Source organism: Gobio gobio (assembly GCF_949357685.1).
Source record: "Gobio gobio genome assembly, chromosome: 23".
Lineage (NCBI taxonomy): Eukaryota > Metazoa > Chordata > Actinopteri > Cypriniformes > Gobionidae > Gobio > Gobio gobio.
Window position 1 is genome coordinate 10,371,443 of NC_137119.1, and position 21,290 is coordinate 10,392,732.

Genomic DNA, 21,290 nt, shown 5'->3' on the forward strand with positions numbered 1-21,290 from the left:
GCAATTGTTGTGGTGTGTCCATTTTTGTTCCTTTTTTTGTTAGTTTCATGTCTAATTGTTGTTTTACAGCAGTTGTTGCTGCTTGCTGTGTGGAACCTTTCCTCTGTTATGTATGATCTATTGAATGAGACAAATTTTAAATGATCACTTTATTGTTTAATAAAGATGTACAAGTTTTATACAAGGCACCCACGCCTCCTGGTCATTTTATGAGAAATCAAACCTGTGTCCCTTGGGCTTTTCACGGATGGTTAATTCTGGGTGGCATATTCGTTATCTTTTGGTCTCAGTAATATAATTTAGAAAGTTGAGTGCCCATCGCTGCTATTCGCCCTTGTAATACCTCTGATTGCCACACATTTATATTTTTGTCTTTAATTGTATTATTCTGTGTCTTGTTTTATTTGTATGTGTGCACTGGAAGCTTAATTTACCATAGGGAATAAACTGGTTGTGCAATACATGCAGGCTCTTTTTGATGATTGTGATTCTGATCTGTGTTGTTACAGGACATTTTTCGAAGTGACTGGTATACAATGCAGTTGAACACAGTGATGCAGGAGATGATCAGAGATATTGATGGAGTAATCTACTTCGATGTCTGGCAGATGACTTCCTGTCACTATCTAAGTGAACATATTCACCCAGGACCTGTTGTCGTTGCAAATGAGGTCAAAATGTTTCTCTCATATATCTGTCCTGTCTGATTCATCAGACACAACCTTGCTTCGTCATCATCTACAATGTACATACAAACAAACTTAATTGAAATCTCAACAGGTGAAGTTCCTAAACGTAATTCAGGGAGGAGCCCATCTAATCTTCCAATCAACAGCCAACAGCCAGAGTATATAAGCAGCTACTGTCAAGTCAAACTAGTGAAAATATAAGAATTTTAAACAAAATATAAACAAATAAAATATAAATAAAAGCAAGAGTAGTCTCTCAGCCAATTAGAGCAAAGAGGAAGCAAGCAACAAGCAACGCAGCAAGTCTGTTTGTGTTTGGCACGGAGATATTCCGTGCCTACTTTCTTATATGCTTATTATGTAACCATTTCGTGCAGAATGGAGTTTGTGTAGCAGATATTAATGTTATTATATTACTGGTGTACTGATTTGTGTATCTTTGTTTGTGTTTGATTTGTGTAAAGTTTGTACACAGAAAGTGTTTAAGCTTGTTGAATATCATTTGAGTACTGTATTTCAAAATAGATAAAAAGAACTGACAACAACACAATGTTTAATAAGCTTTATTTCAATTGATTTACTTATTTGTATTTTTGTTTTTGTTGAAGGTTTTTCCCCTTTCTTCTGCTAATACTCTTTGAACTTACCAACCTAATTCATTCAATAAAAAGAAGAGTGGAATCCAGTTAAAGGGATAGTTCATCCAAAAATGAAAATTTTATATGTATCTGCTTACACCCAGGGCATCCAAGATGTAGGTGTCTTTGTTTCTTCAGTAGAACACAAATGAAGATTTTTAACTCCAACCGTTGCAATGTGCCAGTCGTATAATGCATGTCAATGGGAACATTTTAGAGTATGAGAGCTATGAGAGTAAAAAAACATATACATACAAATCCATATTAAACCCTGCGGCTCGTAACAATTTATTTATTTAGTTTATTTGAATAGAGACAGATACAAAAGACAGATAAACTTTAACATTCATCTGATGTATGCATCATAGTGTTTTTAGCTAAAGCTAATTCACAACACTTGTCCCCAGAGGGGCTTTTTTTTTTAAATATAGACTAACATAAAAAATGAGATCAAAATAAAACTAGATGCAATACAATAAAAAAAGGGGGGGGGGGACTACACATGTGAGCAGTATTGTTCTTGAATTAACCACAAATTTTTATTTAAAAAAACAGGTAATGTTTGGATACATTTCAAGTGGTCTGGTAGAGAATTCCATAATTTTAATAAAATTAGCAATACTTAAAATCTTATATTTGCTTAGAATTTGGCAATGATGATACCTTAATCTCTTCTTGTCCAGGATTTTCAAGGCTCGGTTAAGACACTCTATAGACTTAACTGATGACTGGTGAGCCTGGGACCATGTGGTTAAGCCATACGATATGTGTGAGAAAATCATAGAATTTATACAAATAAATGCAGTCAAGAGTCAAACTATTTCTTATCATCCTAAAACAGCCCAGGTTGGCCTTAATGGTTTTACTGATTTTCTTGATATGAATTTTAAAATTCAACTGATAGTCTATGATTATTCCCAGATACTTTACTTCTGGTACTTGTTCAATAAGCTCCCCATTAATTTTTACATTTACTTGTGTTAGGGGTAGTTTTTCAATGGAAAAGCAGACAGAGTTAGATTTTTTGAGTGTTTAAGATTAAACAAGATGAGGTCAGTCAAGATGATATTTTCTCTAAGTTGGCATTTAGTTTATCAGCCACAGAAGTACAGGTATTACCAAATGCATACACCACTGTATCATCTGCATACATCTGCAAACCTATATCTGAACATACATCTGGTAGATCTGTATGTAGAGACTGAAAAGTATAGGTCCCAAGACAGTGCCCTGAGGGATCACTGTTACAATTTTAAGAAAGGTGGATCTCACATTATCAATTACAACACATTGTTCGCAGCCTTTTAAATATGATTCAAACCAGGACAGCGACTGTTTGGATAAAAAAAATTCTAGATTTTTAGATCTAGAAATACTGCACCAACTACATTTCCCTTGTCAAGTGATTGTTTTATATTTTTGGTTAATAAACAAATAGCAGATTCTGTAGAATGGTTGTGCCTGAATCCAAATTGCAGAGGACTCAGATAATGGTTTGTCTCAAGATAGTGCATCAATTGTTCTGAGACAATCTTCTCCAGGACTTAAGAAAAGACTGGAGAGAGGCTAATAGGTCTATAACTACAGGACATTTCAACATCGCAAGATTTAAAACGAGGTTACCAAAGCATTTTTCCATTTATCTGGGAATTGCCCAGATTTAATGAAGATATTAATGAGATTGGTGAGAGGCTGGACCAGAACGCTACTATGTTTTTTGAAGAAAAGCTGTATCTAGATTGTGAATATCTTTTGAGAAGGTGGTGTTTAGGTTTTGTATAACTTTCAGAACATCTGTCTGACCAACCTCCCTGAGCTGAAATTAGTTATCCTGATCTTTACAGGTCTATTGTTGTTAGGCCTATATCGTTCTTGCTTGGAAAACTTGATGCAAGTTTATTAACAGATTGTATAAATTAAAAAAGGATTTAATTTGCAACTTGGGCATTATCAGTAATGATGTTTTCACCTACAGGTGCTGGTCATATAATTAGAATATCATCAAAAAGTTGATTTATTTCTCTAATTCCGTTCAAAAAGTGAAACTTGTATATCATATTCATGCATTACACACAGACTGATATATTTAAAATGTTTATTTATTTTAATTTTGATGATTATAACTGACAACTAAGGAAAATCCCAAATGCAGTTCGGTTCGTGTGGGTGTGGGAAGGAAGAAGACGGGGTCGGCTTACTGGGACTCGTGAGTACTCTTTTATTTCTCTTTTCTCAATATTCAAAAGGGTGTGCACGTCGCACAACATAAACGCTCATATAAACTCTTTCTCTGGATCAATCGTCGGTTTGGGCAGGTCCTCTCTGCATGCTCATGTAAGCTCTCGAGTCCCAGCTTCCCGGTGTCTCTCTCTCTCCACTTCCCTCGTCCCGCAGCGGCTTTTATGCGGTCTCTCCACGCCATTTACTGCAATGAGACACAGGTGTTTGTGATCTGCACTTGACCTACTTACTCACCGCTCGGCTCCGCCCTCTCTCTCCCGCTGCAGACCTCGCGAAACGACGCCCCCTCCGCCACATACCCCCACCGCCCGACTCAGGACGGGGAGCCATCCGGCATGCAGCCCCCCTGCTCCCCCCCCCCCCCGGAGAGGAAGTTAGCTGCAGCCATCTGTGCACCCGGCCTGTGGATCACCTTGAACTTAAAAGGCTGTAAAGCTAGATACCAACGGGTGATCCGCGCGTTGGTATCCTTCATGCGGTGGAGCCACTGCAAGGGGGCGTGGTCCGAACAGAGGGTGAACTCCCGCCCCAGGAGGTAGTAGCGGAGGGTGAGAACGGCCCACCTGATGGCCAAACACTCCTTCTCTATGGTGCTGTTTATAGTGAGAGCTTACGACTGATGTACAGCACCGGCCGCTCTTCACCCTCCACCTCCTGGGACAGGACGGCGTCAGTCTGCAGAGAAAAAGGGAGAGAAAAGTTAGGAGCCTGAAGGAGCGGCCCACCACACAGAGCAGCCTTTATCTGGGTGAAGGCCTGCTGGCACCGCTCCGTCCACTGAACCGTATCTGGTACTTCTTTTTTAGTCAGATCAGTCAGCGGGCTAGCGAGGTCCGAATAATTAGGCACAAACCTTCTGTAATATCCCGCTAGCCCCAGGAACTGTCTGACCTCCTTTTTGGTCTTAGGTCTTGGACAGGTCGCAACTGCCGCGGTCTTATCAATTTGGGGACGCACCTGACCATGACCCAAGTGGAAGCCCAGATACCTTACTTCCACCCGCCCAACCGCACACTTCTTCGGGTTGGCCGTGAGCCCCGCCCTTCTCAGCGACTTCAGGACAGCACGCAGGTGCTGCATATGCCGCTGCCAGTCTGCGCTATAGATGATGATATCATCGAGATAGGCAGCGGCATACGCAGCATGCGGCTGGAGAATTCTGTCCATCAGACGCTGGAAGGTTGCGGGAGCTCCGAACAAGCCGAAAGGAAGGGTGACAAATTGGTGTAACCCAAACGGCATGGTGAAGGCGTTTTTTTCTTTGGTCATTGGAGACAAGGGGATCTGCCAATAACCCTTAGTTAAGTCCAGGGTCGAATAAAATCGAGCGGTCCCTAGCCGATCAAGCAGTTCGTCAACCCTTGGCATTGGGTACGCATCAAATTTCGACACCGCGTTTACCTTACGGTAGTCCACAAAGAACCGGACCGAGCCGTCAGGTTTTGGGACCAAAACTATCGGGCTGGCCCAGTCGCTGCTGGACTCTTCTATTACGCCCATCTCTAGCATGGCATCTAATTCAGCCTGAACTACTTTTTTTTTGTGTTCAGGTCTCGGCCTGTAATGTTTTTACGTCAGTGAGTTGGGACGGCGAGAGGTGATCCCCCCCCCGGGGCCAGAGCGAGAGATTGGGACTTTTGAACCGCCTCTGGCCCGAGATCCTCCTCTCCGCTCACCACCGTCGCCAACATCACTGACTCCACCTCTGACCATTTTTTTAATAGGTTGAGGTGGTATATTTGACGTGCTCCATCCCTATCTGAACATACAACCTCATAATTGAGGTCCCCAATTCGCCATGTGACCACAAAGGGCCCTTGCCACTTTGCGAGCAATTTAGAGCTAGAGGTAGGGAGTAACACAAGCACTTTATCTCCCTGTGCAAATTGACGTAACTTAGCCCCTCTGTGTATAGCTATTTTTGTCTGTCCTGGGCCTGTAACAAATTCTCCATTGATAGCCGTCCCAAAGTGTGGAGTTTTGTTCTCAGGTCCAGGACATATTGAATTTAGTTTTTACTCGCGGATGGTCCGTCCTCCCAAGTCTCTCTAAGGACATCCAGCACCCCCCGATGCTGGCGTCCATAGAGAAGCTCGAAGGGGGAAAACTCCGTGGAGGCTTGCGGGACCTCGCGCACAGCAAACAAGAGAGGTTCTAGCCATTTATCCCAATTTTTGGCGTCCTCGTGAACGAACTTTCTGAATCATTGTTTTCAACGTGCGATTAAAACGTTCCACCAGACCGTCTGTTTGTGGGTGATAGACGCTGGTGCGAACGGATTTAATGCCCAATAACTCGTATAGTTTGCGGATTGTCCGTGACATGAACGCCGTGCCTTGATCGGTGAGAATCTCTTTCGGGATTCCCACCCGGGAGATTAATGAAAACAGTGCACTCGCAACACTTTTCGCTGAAATAGTGCGGAGTGGAACTGCTTCCGGGTATCGCGTTGCATAATCCACCAGGACTAATGCAAAGCGATGCCCACGTGCTGACCTTTCTAATGGCCCGATGAGGTCCATACCAATTCGCTCGAAGGGGACCTGCATCAGAGGAAGTGGGCACAATGGTGCTTTTGGGGTGGCCGGTGGATTTACCAACTGACATTCACGACACGACGCACACCACTTGCGTACATTCTCGTGAATGCCCGGCCAGAAGAACCGGGCCATGAGACGGTTCAACGTAGCTGTGTGACCTAAATGCCCGGCCATCGGGTTAAAACGAGCCGCCTGGAAAAGCATTTCCCGGCGGCTTTTAGGAATTAACAACTGGGTTGTATCCTGCTTTGACTGGGCGTCTTGGGTCACCCGATCCAACCTATCTTTTATAACCGCAAAATAGGGAAAGGAGAGTGGTTGATCAGGGTGGAGGAGGTGGCTGTCGATGGAACGGACCTGATTAAACGCATTTTTAAGCGTGTCATCCTGGGACTGTTCCAGGGGAAAGTCATTGCGCTCTGTGAGCACCGGTGTCTCCAGCTCGCTCGTTTCCCCTGAAACCGCCGCCAGAGGTCCCGGTTCCGCCTCCCCCAATTGAGCAACCGCCATCTTCCCTTCCGAGCGCTTTCCCCAAGAAGCATCCGCGCACAAATGCTCCAATAACTTGTTAAAAGCTGGCCAATTGGTTCCCAGAATTAGTGGATGCCGGAGGTGCGGGTTAACTGCAACCTCGACACTATGTGTTTGTCCCCTAAATTGAATAGTGACGGGCACTAACGGATAGTTCACCACTTCCCCGTGTACACACCTCACCGTAACCACACGGCTGTTACCCAATGCCTTAGGCTGAATCAGGCTTTAATGTATAGAGGTCTGGTTGCAACCGGAATCCACCAAAGCCTGATAAGTACCCCCCTTGATACTCACAGGTATAAGGTACAGTCCAGCTTGATCAGGGGCGGCTTGTGGAGCGTCGGGAACCCGGACCAGCGTCCCGACCTCCATGACCGGACAGCGATCAATGAAATGGCCCGGATCCCCGCAGCGCCAACAAGCCGGCCCAGACCTTCCCGCTGCCCTAGTGGCCGGAAGTAGGTCGGCAGAATGGCGTGGAGAGAGCGCGGGGACGAAGGAAGATGGGTATGGATCCGGCGGTGTAGCGCCTCCCCTCGGCGCCGGCCGGGAAGGTGCAGGTGGGTCAGTGGGTCCGCCCATCCTCCATCGCGGGGCCGGCCTTGGTGCTGCGCCGCCACGGGTCCTGGGAAAAGGGACAGGTCTGGAGACAGAGGGGGTGGGGAGAGAAGAGGAGAGAGAGAGAGAGGGAGAGAGAGAGAGAGAGAGAGAGAGAGAGGCAGAAGGAAGGGGTTCGCCGACCCCGTGGCACGCCACCATCTGATCCTCCGCCAACTGGATGGCCTGGGTCAGCGACGTCGGGCGGTGGCACTGGACCCACTGCGCGGTCTTTCTGGGAAGCCGCGCGACAAACTGCTCCAGTACCACACGATCGATGACAACCTCGACGTCGCTTCCGTCGGCCATCAGCCACTTGCGGCAGGAGTCCCGGAGCTGGTGCTCAAAGGCGAAGGGTCGGCCGGACTCGTCCAGGGAGAGTGTGCGGAACTTCTGGCGATGCTGTTCGGGGCTCCGACCCGCTGTAGAATCGCGCGCTTGAGGTCGTCGTAAGCCAGGAGATTCTGGACTGGCAGTTGGTGGGCGGCTACCTGCACCTCTCCAGACAGTAGCGGCAGGAGCAGCATCGGCCAGTCCGCTTTGGGCCATCCCCGGGACTCGGCAGACCTCTCGAAGAGGTCGATGAACGCCTACGGATCGTCCTCCGGCGTCGGGGTGGTGCAGGGTGGCTGCCGAGTCGCTGGTGGTTTGGGGGATGACCGGAATCCCCTGGCTAAACCAGCTCCGGAACAGCTGCCGGTCTTCGTGCTGGGCGAGAAGGAGGGCTTCAAAGTGTTTACATTGGTCCTCCCTCACGGCCAGCAGGTCTTGATGTTGCTCTTGGTGAAGACCGGCAAGCGAGTTGACGAGGTCCGCAAGTGGCGTCTTTGGCGGGGTCTTCTCCCTTCCCGGGTTTTCGGCACCAGTGTAGTGAGGTTCATGTGGGTGTGGGAAGGAAGAAGACGGGGTCGGCTTACTGGGACTCGTGAGTACTCTTTTATTTCTCTTTTCTCAATATTCAAAAGGGTGTGCACGTCGCACAACATAAACGCTCATATAAACTCTTTCTCTGGATCAATCGTCGGTTTGGGCAGGTCCGCTCTGCATGCTCATGTAAGCTCTCGAGTCCCAGCTTCCCGGTGTCTCTCTCTCTCCACTTCCCTCGTCCCGCAGCGGCTTTTATGCGGTCTCTCCAAGCCATTTACTGCAATGAGACACAGGTGTTTGTGATCTGCACTTGACCTACTTACTCACCGCTCGGCTCCGCCCTCTCTCTCCTGCTGCAGACCTCGCGAAACCACGCCCCCTCCGCCACAGCAGTATCTCAGAAAATTAGAATATTACTTAAGACTAATACAAAGAAAGGATTTTTAGAAATCTTGACCAACTGAAAAGTATGAACAGGTGTTATGAGAGCCCAGGTTGCTCTGATAGTGGCCTTCAGCTCTTCTGCATTGTTGGGTCTGGCATATCGCATCTTTCTCTTCACAATACCCCATAGATCTTCTCAGGCGAGTTTGCTGGCCAATTAAGAACAGGGATACCATGGTCCTTAAACCAGGTACTGGTTGCTTTGGCACTGTGTGCAGGTGCCAAGTCCTGTTGGAAAATGAAATCTGCATCTCCATAAAGCTGGTCAGCAGCAGGAAGCATGAAGTGCTCTAAAACTTCCTGGTATATGGCTGTGTTGACCTTGGACCTCAGAAAACACAGTGGACCAACACCAGCAGATGACATGGCACCCCAAACCATCACTGACTGTGGAAACTTTACACTGGACCTCAAGCAATGTGGATTGTGTGCCTCTTCTCTCTTCCTCCAGACTATGGGACCCTGATTTCCAAAGGAAATGCAAAATTGACTTTCATCAGAGAACATAACTTTGGACCACTCAGCAGCAGTCCAGTCCTTTTTGTCTTTAGCCCAGGCGAGACGCTTCTGACGCTGTCTGTTGTTCAAGAGTGGCTTGACACAAGGAATGCGACAGCTGAAACCCATGTCTTGCATACGTCTGGGCGTAGTGGGTCTTGAAGCACTGACTCCAGCTGCAGTCCACTCTTTGTGAATCTCCCCCACATTTTTTAATGGGTTTTGTTTCACAATCCTCTCCAGGGTGCGGTTATCCCTATTGCTTGTACACTTTTTCTACCACATCTTTTTGCCTCTCTATTAATGTGCTTGGACACAGAGCTCTGTGAATAGCCAGCCTCTTTTGCAATGACCTTTTGTGTCTTGCCCTCCTTGTGCAAGGTGTCAATGGTCGTCTTTTGGACAACTGTCAAGTCAACAGTCTTCCCCATGATTGTGTAGCCTACAGAACTAGACTGAGAGACCATTTATAGGCCTTTGCAGGTGTTTTGAGTTAACTAGCTGATTAGAGTGTGGCACCAGGTGTCTTCAATATTGAACCTTTTCACAATATTCACATTTGCTGAGATACTGAATTTGGAATTTTCCTTAGTTGTCAGTTATAATCATCAACATTAAAATAAATAAACATTTGAAATATATTGATATGTGTGTAATGAATGAATATAATATACAAGTTTCACTTTTTGAATGGAATTAGAGAAATAAATAAACTTTTTGATGATATTCTAATTCTAATTATATGACCAGCACCTGTACTCTAAGTTCATATTTGTTTTGGGTGATGGTACCCTTTGGAGTTAGTAGGCTCTTTAGATGCTTCCAAATTATTTTGCCATACCCTTTGGCATCAGTTAAATTTCGAATTTGATTTGGAAATTCTGAGTTCTCTAACATTGATGTCTTAAGACATGAAACGATCAGTTTGTGTGAGAAACTGAACAGTAATTATAATTTTTTGTTACCTCAAATACAACCCTATGTACATCAGCCGTCCCCACGCCATCACTGCCTGTAAGGGAGGTCAAATAACACGATATGGTGTAGAGATACGCGCAAGAGATCACTTCTGTCGCTTGTATCCCATTGAGATACACCTTATCGTGTACATCTGACCTCACTGGCCGGAAGTGATGGCGCGCTTGCGACTTTTGTACATAGTGTTGTATTTGAGGTAAAAATTATATAAATACTGTTCGGTTTCTCACACAAACTGATCGTTTCGTGTCTTAAGACATCAATGTATCGTCACGAGCTGCAGGGCTTAATATGGATTCGTATGTCTATGTTTTTTTACTCTCATTGGTGAAGCAAAGAGAGCGTGATGGAGTATAAGGGTTGATGAGATCACAAAGATATTCTGGTGCTGTCCCTTGAAGTAGCTTTTATGTTAAAATAAGAATTTTAAAATTGATTCTCGCATTTATGGGAAGCCAGTGCAATTGTGAAAGAACCGGTGTAATGTGTTCACGAGAAATACGAGTGAGCACACGAGCGGCAGAATTTTGAATATACTGAAGCTTGCTCAGAGATTTAGCTAGTTGTAATGAAGGCATGTATAAGCCTTTCTGTGTCTGCAAAAGAGAGAAAAGGTCTAAGTCGAGCTATGTTTCTCAGATGGTAAAATGCAGTTTTAGAGATGTGTTTTATGTGTGCTTCAAATGTTAACTGTGGATCAAAAAAGTCACCAAGATTTTGCACCTGTGAAGTGGGGATTACCATGCTGGAATCCTCACTTCATTGGGGAAGTCCCAATGAACTTCCATTGGGAAGTGGAAGTTCAACAACACTCCAGCCTACTAACTATACCACAACAACTATTCCCCGCGGTGATACAAAATGGCCTCGCCCCCCTTATTTCATATTCTCGGAGGAGGGGTTTATGTAAATATTGGGGTTGGTGATGTCAGCAACCCTGGAGGAATGTCTAGTAATCCCTAGCGGCCGTTTGCTGTAGTCCTTAGAAATGGATTTCTTTAAAAGCAAATATCTCCCTTTGCTTTAAACTTTGAACGTTGTAACTTTGCAGATGTTGTTTATGCTCAAACAGCAACATTACACACTAGCTAAAGTTAGAAAAGTGAAATTGTGGTTTACCACCCCTTTAATTCATACAAATTATATGTTTCAACTTGGTGGAATTGGCAGACGTTCCCTTAGCGCCGTGGCAGCGGGTCAAAGCGTTCTCGAGTATAAATATGCAGATATAATGCACGTAGGTGATTTTGAATTGATATTTCATGTCAATATACAATAGCACAATTAAAACTGATCGTAGTGTTTAAATATGTGTAAGACTGGCGAATCTATAGAACAATGCAAGGAAAACTAACTTTACCGCACTCCGAGAGCCCCCTAGTGGTCGGGAGCATTTCAGTTGTGTTGTGGCTTTTTCGTTGTGTTGTGGCTTGATTTCGTTGTGTTGTGCCTTTATTTCATTGTGTTGTGGCTTTATTCTGTTATGTTGTGGCTTTTTCTTTGTGTTGTGGCTTTATTTCTTTGTGTTATTTTTTTTTCTTTTTCTACAACACAATTGGCCAATCACAGGTGTTGAAGTTAGAATCCACTCACCGCTCGAGTGTTTGTCCAGTGCTGAGTTCTGCATGTGCGCTAATCTTCTCTAAGTGTGGATATTATGTAAATAATATAACAGAACTTTGTGAGATTGCATTCATTGAATGAGTGACAGCTTTTAGTGATTATAAAGGGAGTGCTCTTGCGCACTGTCTAGGCAATATAAAGAAAAAATGAATAGGCCAATAATATATTCAGAATTTGAAAAAAACTTTTGTTATTAATACTTGACAAGCGGCCACATACATAGACCCATCTAGACCCTACATAGTGCACCTTAAATACATAGAACCATCAGTATGCACATGCGGGATTCACTCTCGAAATTGTGATGACTGACAGGGATAAATATTTATGTCGAAATCAGACTCATGATAATGTTAGGAAAACACAATTCCTACATGGAATTATCCATATAAAATATAAAATATCCTACATGTCAATATCCATGGATCACTGGATCTTTAGTAAGGAACTCTTTATCGAGTCAAACCTTTAGTTTAAACTGATAATCAATTTGAGCAGGCACCGGCTACACCACCATCAACCACCGACCCCCTCCACCACCCCCCTTATATCATTTATGAGGAGGAGGTGAGGAGCACCTTTAGGGGACTTAAGAGGAATAAAGCCCCCGGCCCAGACAACATCAGCCCCACCGTTCTTTACCACTGTGCTGCAGAACTGGCTGGAGTCTTCAGCAGCATTTTCAATAACTCCCTCTGTGAAAACTCAGTACCCAAGTGCTTTAAAGAATCCATTATCATCCCGGTTCCCAAGACCAAGACCATCTCTTGCCTCAATGATTACAGACCTATTGCCTTGACATCAGCAGTCATGAAATCATTTGAGCGCATCATACTCAAACACCTAAAAAGCGTCACCACCCCCCTAATGGACCCCTTCCAATTTGCATACAGAGCCAACAGGTCAGCTGAGGATACCGTCAACTTGGCAATACATCACATACTGAACCACCTTGAGTCCGCAAACACATATGCCCGCATCCTGTTTATGGATTTCAGTTCTGCATTCAATACAATAAACCCTTCCAAACTGTTTAATATATTACTGGACATGAATATCGACCCATGCATCTGTCACTGGATTCACAGTTTTCTCTGTAATAGGCAACAGAAGGTAAAGATTAAAAATAATACATCCTCCCCTCTGTTCCTCAGCACAGGCGCACCACAAGGCTGTGTTCTCTCACCCTGGCTATTTTCTCTCTACACAAACCACCTTACATCACACCACAATTCTGTCAGCCTATACAAATATGCGGACGATACAACTATCGTAGGATTCATTACCAACAACCAAGAAACCGAATACCGCGCACAGATCAATCAAACAGTGACCTGGTGCATAGACCACGATCTCTTACTCAACACATCAAAAACAAAAGAACTCATCATCGACCTAAGACATCGGCCATCCCCCAAAACTCCTGTGCTCATTGACGGTGAACCTATCTCCATCACTGACACATTCAAATTCCTTGGAATCCATATCAGCAATAACCTCAAATGGAAAATCAATTCAGATCATATCTACAAAAAAGCCCAGCAAAGACTTTTCCATCTCCGACAGCTTAAGAGGTTTAGAGTAAGGTTTCATCTCCTGCTCCGCTTCTACACGGCCATCGTTGAGAGCATCCTCACCACATCCATCACAGTTTGGTTTGGCAGTCTAGACACACTTTCCCAGAAAAAATTACAGCGCATCATCAACAGAGCATCCAAAGTTATTGGTTCACCTCTACCATCACTTGAATCACTCTACCACAAACGGACACTACGCAGAGCCCACAAGATAATCTCAGACATCACCCACCCAGCACACTACGCCTTCCAGTTACTGCCCTCTAGAAGGCGTTACAGGACAATCGCCGCCAGAACAACTCGCTTTAAAAACAGTTTCATCCCCAGAGCAATAAGCATACTGAACTCTGAACACTGAGTACTGTGGAGTAGGCATGACCACCCTATTTGTTACTGTTTAATGTAATGTTGGAACCTGTACATAGAGCTGTACTGAAAACAAATTCCACCAGCCTGGCTGTGTGGTCATTAAATAAAGAATTGAGAATTGAATTGAATTGAGAATTGAATAATCGTCTGCTTTACTTGTATTTTCCCCTATTAACTCCAGTCATGCAGCAGCTCTTCTGCCACCCAGTCCCAGCCAGAACACATTTTCACAGATTCATATACTTTTTCTTGCAACTGTATAAGCCAAATAATTTAAGACCACACACAAGCATTAATGTGTTGCTTTAATACAGGGGTTCTCAACCCTGGTCCTCGAGGCCCATATTCCTGCAGAGTTTAGCTCCAACCCTAATAAAAACACCTGAAACAGCTAATTAAGCTCTTCAGGATTACTAGAAAGCGACAGGCAGGTGAGTTTGATCAAGGTTGGAGCTAAACTTTGTAGGACAGTGGGCCTCGAGGACCAGGGTTGAGAACCCCTGCTTTAAAGAGCACCTATTATGGCATTTAAAATGTTCCAAATATTGTTTTAGAAGTGCCCAACAACAGTTTTGCATGCATGCAATGACAAAAAAGACTTTAGTTTTCTTATAATATGCATTTATTTTACCTGTTTTGACAGCGATTCTCAAATGATTCCATTATTGATTCACTTTTCAAAACCCTGCCTTTACGTGACGCTAATCTGCGGTGATTGGTCCGATGACCCAGTCAGTTGTGATTGGTATAGTCTGTGCAGATATTTTCGGAAACGGAACGCCCATCAAAGTCTTATAGTGACAGTAATTTGTTAATATGTGGCAGGAGTTATGAATATGAAAACCGCGTCGGTACCGCTTGATTGTAATATGAGCCTCAACTGCTTTCATTCATAAAAAAACTCCTCTATTCTCGTCACGAAGACTCACGACAAATCAACATCCCTCAGGGCTTTTAGTTCAAAAGTGTGCTGATGAGGAGACATATTGATAGATTCTCATATGTCTGTGTCAAATTTCTAAACAGAGGAGTATTTTTTATTCAATACTTCCTCAAAATGCGCATATAGCCTAATCTTGAGCGATTGAGTCTCTTATGTGTTGTTTTCAATTCATACTGGCAGCCGGAGGGCGCCCTGTGCACATGTAATCCATATATGGTACAGACAGACGAAGAAGATACCATGTGCCATAATAGAAGTCCATAATAAAAGCTTCCTGAGATGGCGAAACATGCAAATAGAGACATTTGAAGACTAATAAACACACAATCGCGACGATGTATGGTTTGTCTTCAAGCCACTTAGTCTTCAAATGCTCATCCTTGGGCAGATGAAAAAAGTTTGCTTTTGAGTCGCACTTCAGAACACAGCGTCTCGTCGCCATGTTTTCTAGTTTTCACTGGCGTCTTGGAGCGCAATAAGTGGGCGTATCGTATTCAAATGACTTGACAAGTTGACGTCATCTAGTCAGAGAAAAAGCTTCGGTCTTCTAACGATTCTTAAAAATGACTCAGAGTCGACTCTTAATTTTGAAAGAAAATAACTATATAAACGGTGCACTGTCATATTTCAAACTTTGCAGGATGTTTTTGTTCACTTAGATCTATGTTACACACTACATGAAAGGTAAATTTCAAAATTCCATTATATGTGCTCTTTAATACATAAAAAGTGAAATTTAGATTAAACAAAAGTGTATGGAGAAATTGGTACAACTACTGTAAATGAGAAAAATACTTAACATCGTTTTACGGAATAGAATAAACAACCAATTTGATGTTCACAAAATAATTGTATTTAATTATTATGCATACTGGAAAAATAATGTAACATATTTTTTTGTTTTTTTATGTTTTGGTTGAAAAGTGTGCTTGTGCTTGTTTTGATATAACAATAGCCTATAAATTATGGACACAGATTAGTCTCATTAATAATTCACGCAAAAAACAAGATGCACACATGTGTAGCCAATTTCACATGCATAAAACCAAATTCACGTGCGCAAATTAAAATTATACATTCATAAAATACATTTCACAAATACAAAACACAATTCGTAGATTTACAACTGTGCACAAAAACTTCTGAATGTTTAAAATGTACACCCTAACCCTAACCCTAACCCTAACCCTAACCCAACCTAACCCTAACCCTAACCCTAACCCTAACCCACCCTAACCCTAACCCTAACCCTAACCCTAACCCCACCCTAACCCTAACCCTAACCCTAACCCTAACCCTAACCCTAACCCTAACCACCTGCTGTTACGTCATTAGCTTTCGACCACAAGCAGAGGTAGGCTATGTGCAGTGTGATCGGTTCATTTCTGTGTTTACTGAAACGAAGAAGTTACAGATCAGTTGAAGTGATAGTTTATTAAAAATTAACAGATGTAAGCAACTGCTGTGGTAATCAGATGTCCCATATGAAGAGGAAAGTGATGCTTGTTGTGTTGGATTTTAGCTGCAGGTACAGAGACGGACATCTCTCTCAGTTACAATCACATAAATGAGTGCAAAACAATCATCTGAGTGTAGGGTGACCACCTGTCCCGCTTTGCGTTGTACCGCACAGCATTTTCACCCCTTGTCCCAAATGTCGCATATTGAGAAAATGTCCCGCATTTTCACCAGTCTGTTGATTTTTAATGATCATATTGAGAAAACATGCATGCGTTCTTTTGCCTTTTGAAGAAAGCATTTTATTTATTATTTATGCGGCATCGTTTTTTACCTCTATTTAACAGCACTTCGTCAGAAGTAACATCCCGCCTTACACAAATACAAAAGCCGTTTTTTATATATATATATATATATAAAAATAAATTTTTGGGGGGGTCGGGATTGTAGTTTATATATATATATATATATATATATATATATATATATATATATATAAATAAATATATATATATATATATATATATATATATATATATATATATATATATATATATATATATATATATATATATATATATATATATATATATATATATATATATATATATATATATATATATAAGATTAACTAATTTAATGTTGTTTTATTTGTTTCATTATATATTTAGTTGGATTTTAGTTGCACTTTGTCAGAACTGTTTCAAAAGTAGTTATCTGCATGATGCCTGCTGCCTTTGGGCTCAGTGATGTTGAATTTAAGATTATACAACAGTTTCAGGTTATGTTTTAATGTTGGTAACGTCCAACTGTCCCACATTGTCCCACACAAACTTAGTAATCGTCCCACATTTGGTTTGTTTGATGGTGGTCACCCTATCTGAGTGGCGAATCCCACTTAGCACTAACCTCATCGAGATTTATTTTTATGAGCACTCATTGTTTAGTGATAGATATTATGCCATTTGTGCAACAGTATACAGTGTTAAAGTATTATTGTTCCCCTGTATTTTCAGTTTCTTTATTCTCTTTTATACTTTGTATTAATGTCTTAATCTATTCAATACACATGTTATTTCATGTTCTGAGCTGTATTGTGATCTCAAGGTTTTTAATGTCACAGGAAAATGTTGTGAAGCATAAATTTTACTTTGCCTGGCAAAAAAAAAAAAGCAGTTTTTATGCTGATCAGACAAAGATCAAAGATGCAATTAACATCATGCAACTAAGATTACTCAGTAAACTATATTCAATTATTTTACCATCACTTCATCTCCTGCTTCCTGCTCTTCATCTGCCTGTACCTATTATACTTCGTGCTGCTGACTGTTTTAAATATCAAACCAAAATCTGTTATCTGTTCTGACAGCGAGAGGTCTAGATTAAACACATTTCATTTGTTAACTTTTCACCTGATGTATTGCACTTAAATGTATCATTTGGCCATAAATATTGATTTACTTATCAATCTACTATCTATCTATCTATCTATCTATCTATCTATCTATCTATCTATCTATCTATCTATCTATCTATCTATCTATCTATCTATCTATCTATCTATCTATCTATCTATCTATCTATCTATCTATCTATCTATCTATCTATCTATCTATCTATCTATCTATCTATCTATCTATCTATCTATCTATCTATCTATCTCTCTATATATATATATATATATATATATATATATATATATATATATATATATATATATATATATATATATATATATCTGTAATACATGTTGTCCTTCTTCATACTTTTTATTCATACTTGATATTGTAAGTTCATCATTTAGTCACCCTCAAGTTGTTCCAAACCTGTATGAATTTCTTTGTTCTGCTGTACAAAAAGGAGGATATTTGGAAGAATGTTTAAACAAAGCAGATATAGCAACCATTGATAGGATTGATAGAAGTTTTGGGTGATTTTTTTGGGTTTAATCATGGCCAAGTCATTTCATATTGGTTTTATTCCCAAAGGATTCAGAAACTTTCAAATTAATAAAACATATACATCAACTGTGCATAGCAGGGCTTTATTCCTTGAGTGTGTACATTAATACAGTAACAATGCATGACTTTAAACCTCCTGTTGAAACAACAGTCAAAATGGATGGCTTGCAACATGAGTGTTTTGAAAGAATTACAGTAGGAATGGTAAGGTCAAGGTACTGGTTGTCTCTGCAACTTCATACATCATCTTTCTTGTAAATCTGAAACAATAAAACTCTATACATGCAGCTTAAAACAAAGCATAGATGAAACGTACATGGTCTCCAATGTATGCACTTCATTCCATAATGATCATCATCAGTTGAATGTGTGGTGGACATGACATTCAGTTACAAACACACTGCTGTGACTGCTCTTTCCTAATTAAATAATAGAACAAGTGAAAAATATCCAAAAACTTTATACTTTTCATAATAGTCTATTTATATACACCATCTCTCATCATTCAAACCATTGTTATGCTTTCTATGGAGTTTATGAATCTACAATCCTAGCATTGTATGGTATGCATATGAATAATTCTTTATGAAGTAAACATAAGAATCCATCAATAGGCTACATAAATGTTTATTTTCACACAGCAGTTAATAAACTATCACTTCAACTGATCTGTAACTTCTTCGTTTCAGTAAACACAGAAATGAACCGATCACACTGCACATAGCCTACCTCTTAGTGATGTGTCGTTCATGAACGATTCGTTCATTTTGAACGAATCTTTAATATGACTCGGGACTATCGAGTTGTCTCAGAGAATGATTTGTTCATTTTGTGTTGACCGCGCATGCGCATTACGCTGAATCTGTACTGGAAAGAACAAAAATGATTAGTTCATCTTTCGAGTCTCGAGTTCGGGTTTGAGTCTTTCGTTCTTCCTGTCAGTCCCATAGAGTCTATGCTGTCAGTAACGGAAACAGAAAAGATTAGTTCTTACGAGTCTTTCGGGTTTGACGTTTGAGTCTTTCGTTCTTTTCCCACGTGTGTGTGTGTGTGTGTGTGTGTTTGTGCTATATGATTCAAAATGAGTAATAGTCTAATTGACTTGAATTTGTGATGTTAGACTTGAATAGTCAATATATTTCCCATATTTGTTTATGTCTGATATTAACTGAGAATTATATATATAAAAAAATAAAAATAAGATAAAAAAATAACTACGTGCTTGTTAGTAAAAAGGTTGTGAACTAGTGTTCAATACAGACACAGTGACAAGTCACGTGGGAAAAGAACGAAAGACTCAAACGTCAAACCCGAAAGACTCGTAAGAACGAATCTTTTCTGTTTCCGCTACTGACAGCATAGACTCTATGGGACTGACAGGAAGATTGAAAGACTCAAACCCGAACTCGAGACTCGAAAGATGAACTAATCATTCTGTTCCCGGACCTGTGTCACATGGCCCAGCCGGCCCCAGATCAGAGTCAGACACAGACGAGTCGACAACTAACGTCTCGAGGAGTTCGAAGACACGAGAGGCGGAGAACAAACGTGATAAATATGAAGTTGCAAAAGAAAGAATGTCTTGGATCAGGAGGTGAGGTGAACTAACAGAGTTAGACTGCAATAGCCTGACCCAACAACTAATCAATTAATTAAACGTTTCAGTTTCTTATCATTTGGCTTTGGTTGCAGTACCCTATAGTTTATTTTTATTTAGTTTTACAAATGTAATCAACATTTTCATAAGTACTAGATGGGTTGGGCTATTTAACATGTCATTTTAATTATATCTGAAATGAACGAAATGACTCGAAATGACTCGAAAAAAGATTAGTTCATTTTGCTGAACGAGACTCAAAGATCCGAGTCAGTAAAATGATCCGAACTTCCCACTACTACTACCTCTGCTTGTGGTCGAAAGGAAGCTGATGAAGTAACAGCAGGTGGGCCCGCCCCCACGTGATAATGATTGGCCGATTGATAAGCTTAAATGTGGGTGGGAGGAGAGTGCTGCCAGGAAAGTCTCAAAAACACACGCACAAATCCAAAGCAATTCACACGAGTGAATGACGATTTGCACATTCACATTACAGGATGAACGTGTACATTTTAAACATTCAGAAGTTTTTGTGCACAGTTGTAAATCTACGAATTGTGTTTTGCATTTGTGAAATGTATTTTATGAATGTATAATTTTAATTTGCGCACGTGAATTTGGTTTTATGCATGTGAAATTGGCTACACATCATGTGTGCATCTTGTTTTTTGCGTGAATTATTAATGAGACTAATCTGTCTCCATAATAAATCAATTTAATTCATCCTTGCAGTGCAACACATGGTCAAAGAAAGAACGGATAACATCATTGTTGCAAAATGATCATTAGGCCACTGATATGGATGCGGACATTATTTCAGTCATTGCCAGTGGTATTACACAGTATTTAAGCTTCATAAGCTAACAGAAGAGCATAGCAATAAATTAATTAAAAAAATGTATTAAGAAAATTCTATATATGCTATTCTGTTGGAAATCAGTGCTGTAATCATTCAGGTGTTCTGTATTTTTGTTTCACTGTGCAAGTGGAACTTAAATTATAGTTAAATTTAATTTTTACATTTATATTTGTTTGTAAAAAATATATATACATATTTTTATTGGAAACATGAAAAAACAGTACTGCACGACTTTGTTCATAACCAGAGAATGGAGAATGTTGAATAGTCATGCTCGGAACAAACATCATATGGATCATCACACCAGTAAAGGGTACCAAAAAAAACATGTCCACAAATTAAAGATATTATAAAATATTAAATAAAAAAATTATAAACTGTTATGAAACAAAAAACATTAGTAGCCTAGTTTAGGCATAAATTCATGCTGAAACTATATTTACCTTTTTTGAAATAATCCATTAAAAGCACAATATTATTCAAATATCCAAAAACCACTAGAAAAATGTTATATATTTTGTTGACTTGTGTACTTTGTCCCAAATGTTTCTAAGAATGTTTAAATCCAGAGAAATCAGCTATTTTAACGATGAATAGGACCGTGTCCGTGCGTCACATATTAATGACATCATACCTGCTTTACCCTCAATTTCAATTTTGTAGAAACCATGGAAAAACCAAAGACTTTAATATATTTTGTGATTTATTAGACAAGGGAACAACTGTTTGGATATGTTCATCGACAGAAAACTAATTATTCTACAGTAAAACAGCATTTTCCCTGTCATACAATATGTTTTAAAATTAATTTGCATTACATGCATTTTTTGCAACATAACCCATCCAGCATTTATTAATATGATATTCTCACGTGTCT

General features: G+C 40.9%; 1 protein-coding gene across 1 annotated transcript in view; it reads left to right on the forward strand.

Moving 5' to 3' along the window:
- Positions 1-707, forward strand: part of LOC307119574 (NXPE family member 3-like) — a gene marked incomplete at both ends in the record, with an annotated part of 38,434 nt that extends 37,727 nt beyond the window's left edge. The window contains one exon of the mRNA XM_079805917.1: positions 510-707. Within this exon, the coding sequence (XP_079662043.1) occupies positions 510-707 (198 nt within the window). The remainder of the gene's footprint in view (positions 1-509) is intronic.
- Between the last annotated feature and the right edge of the window lie 20,583 nt (positions 708-21,290).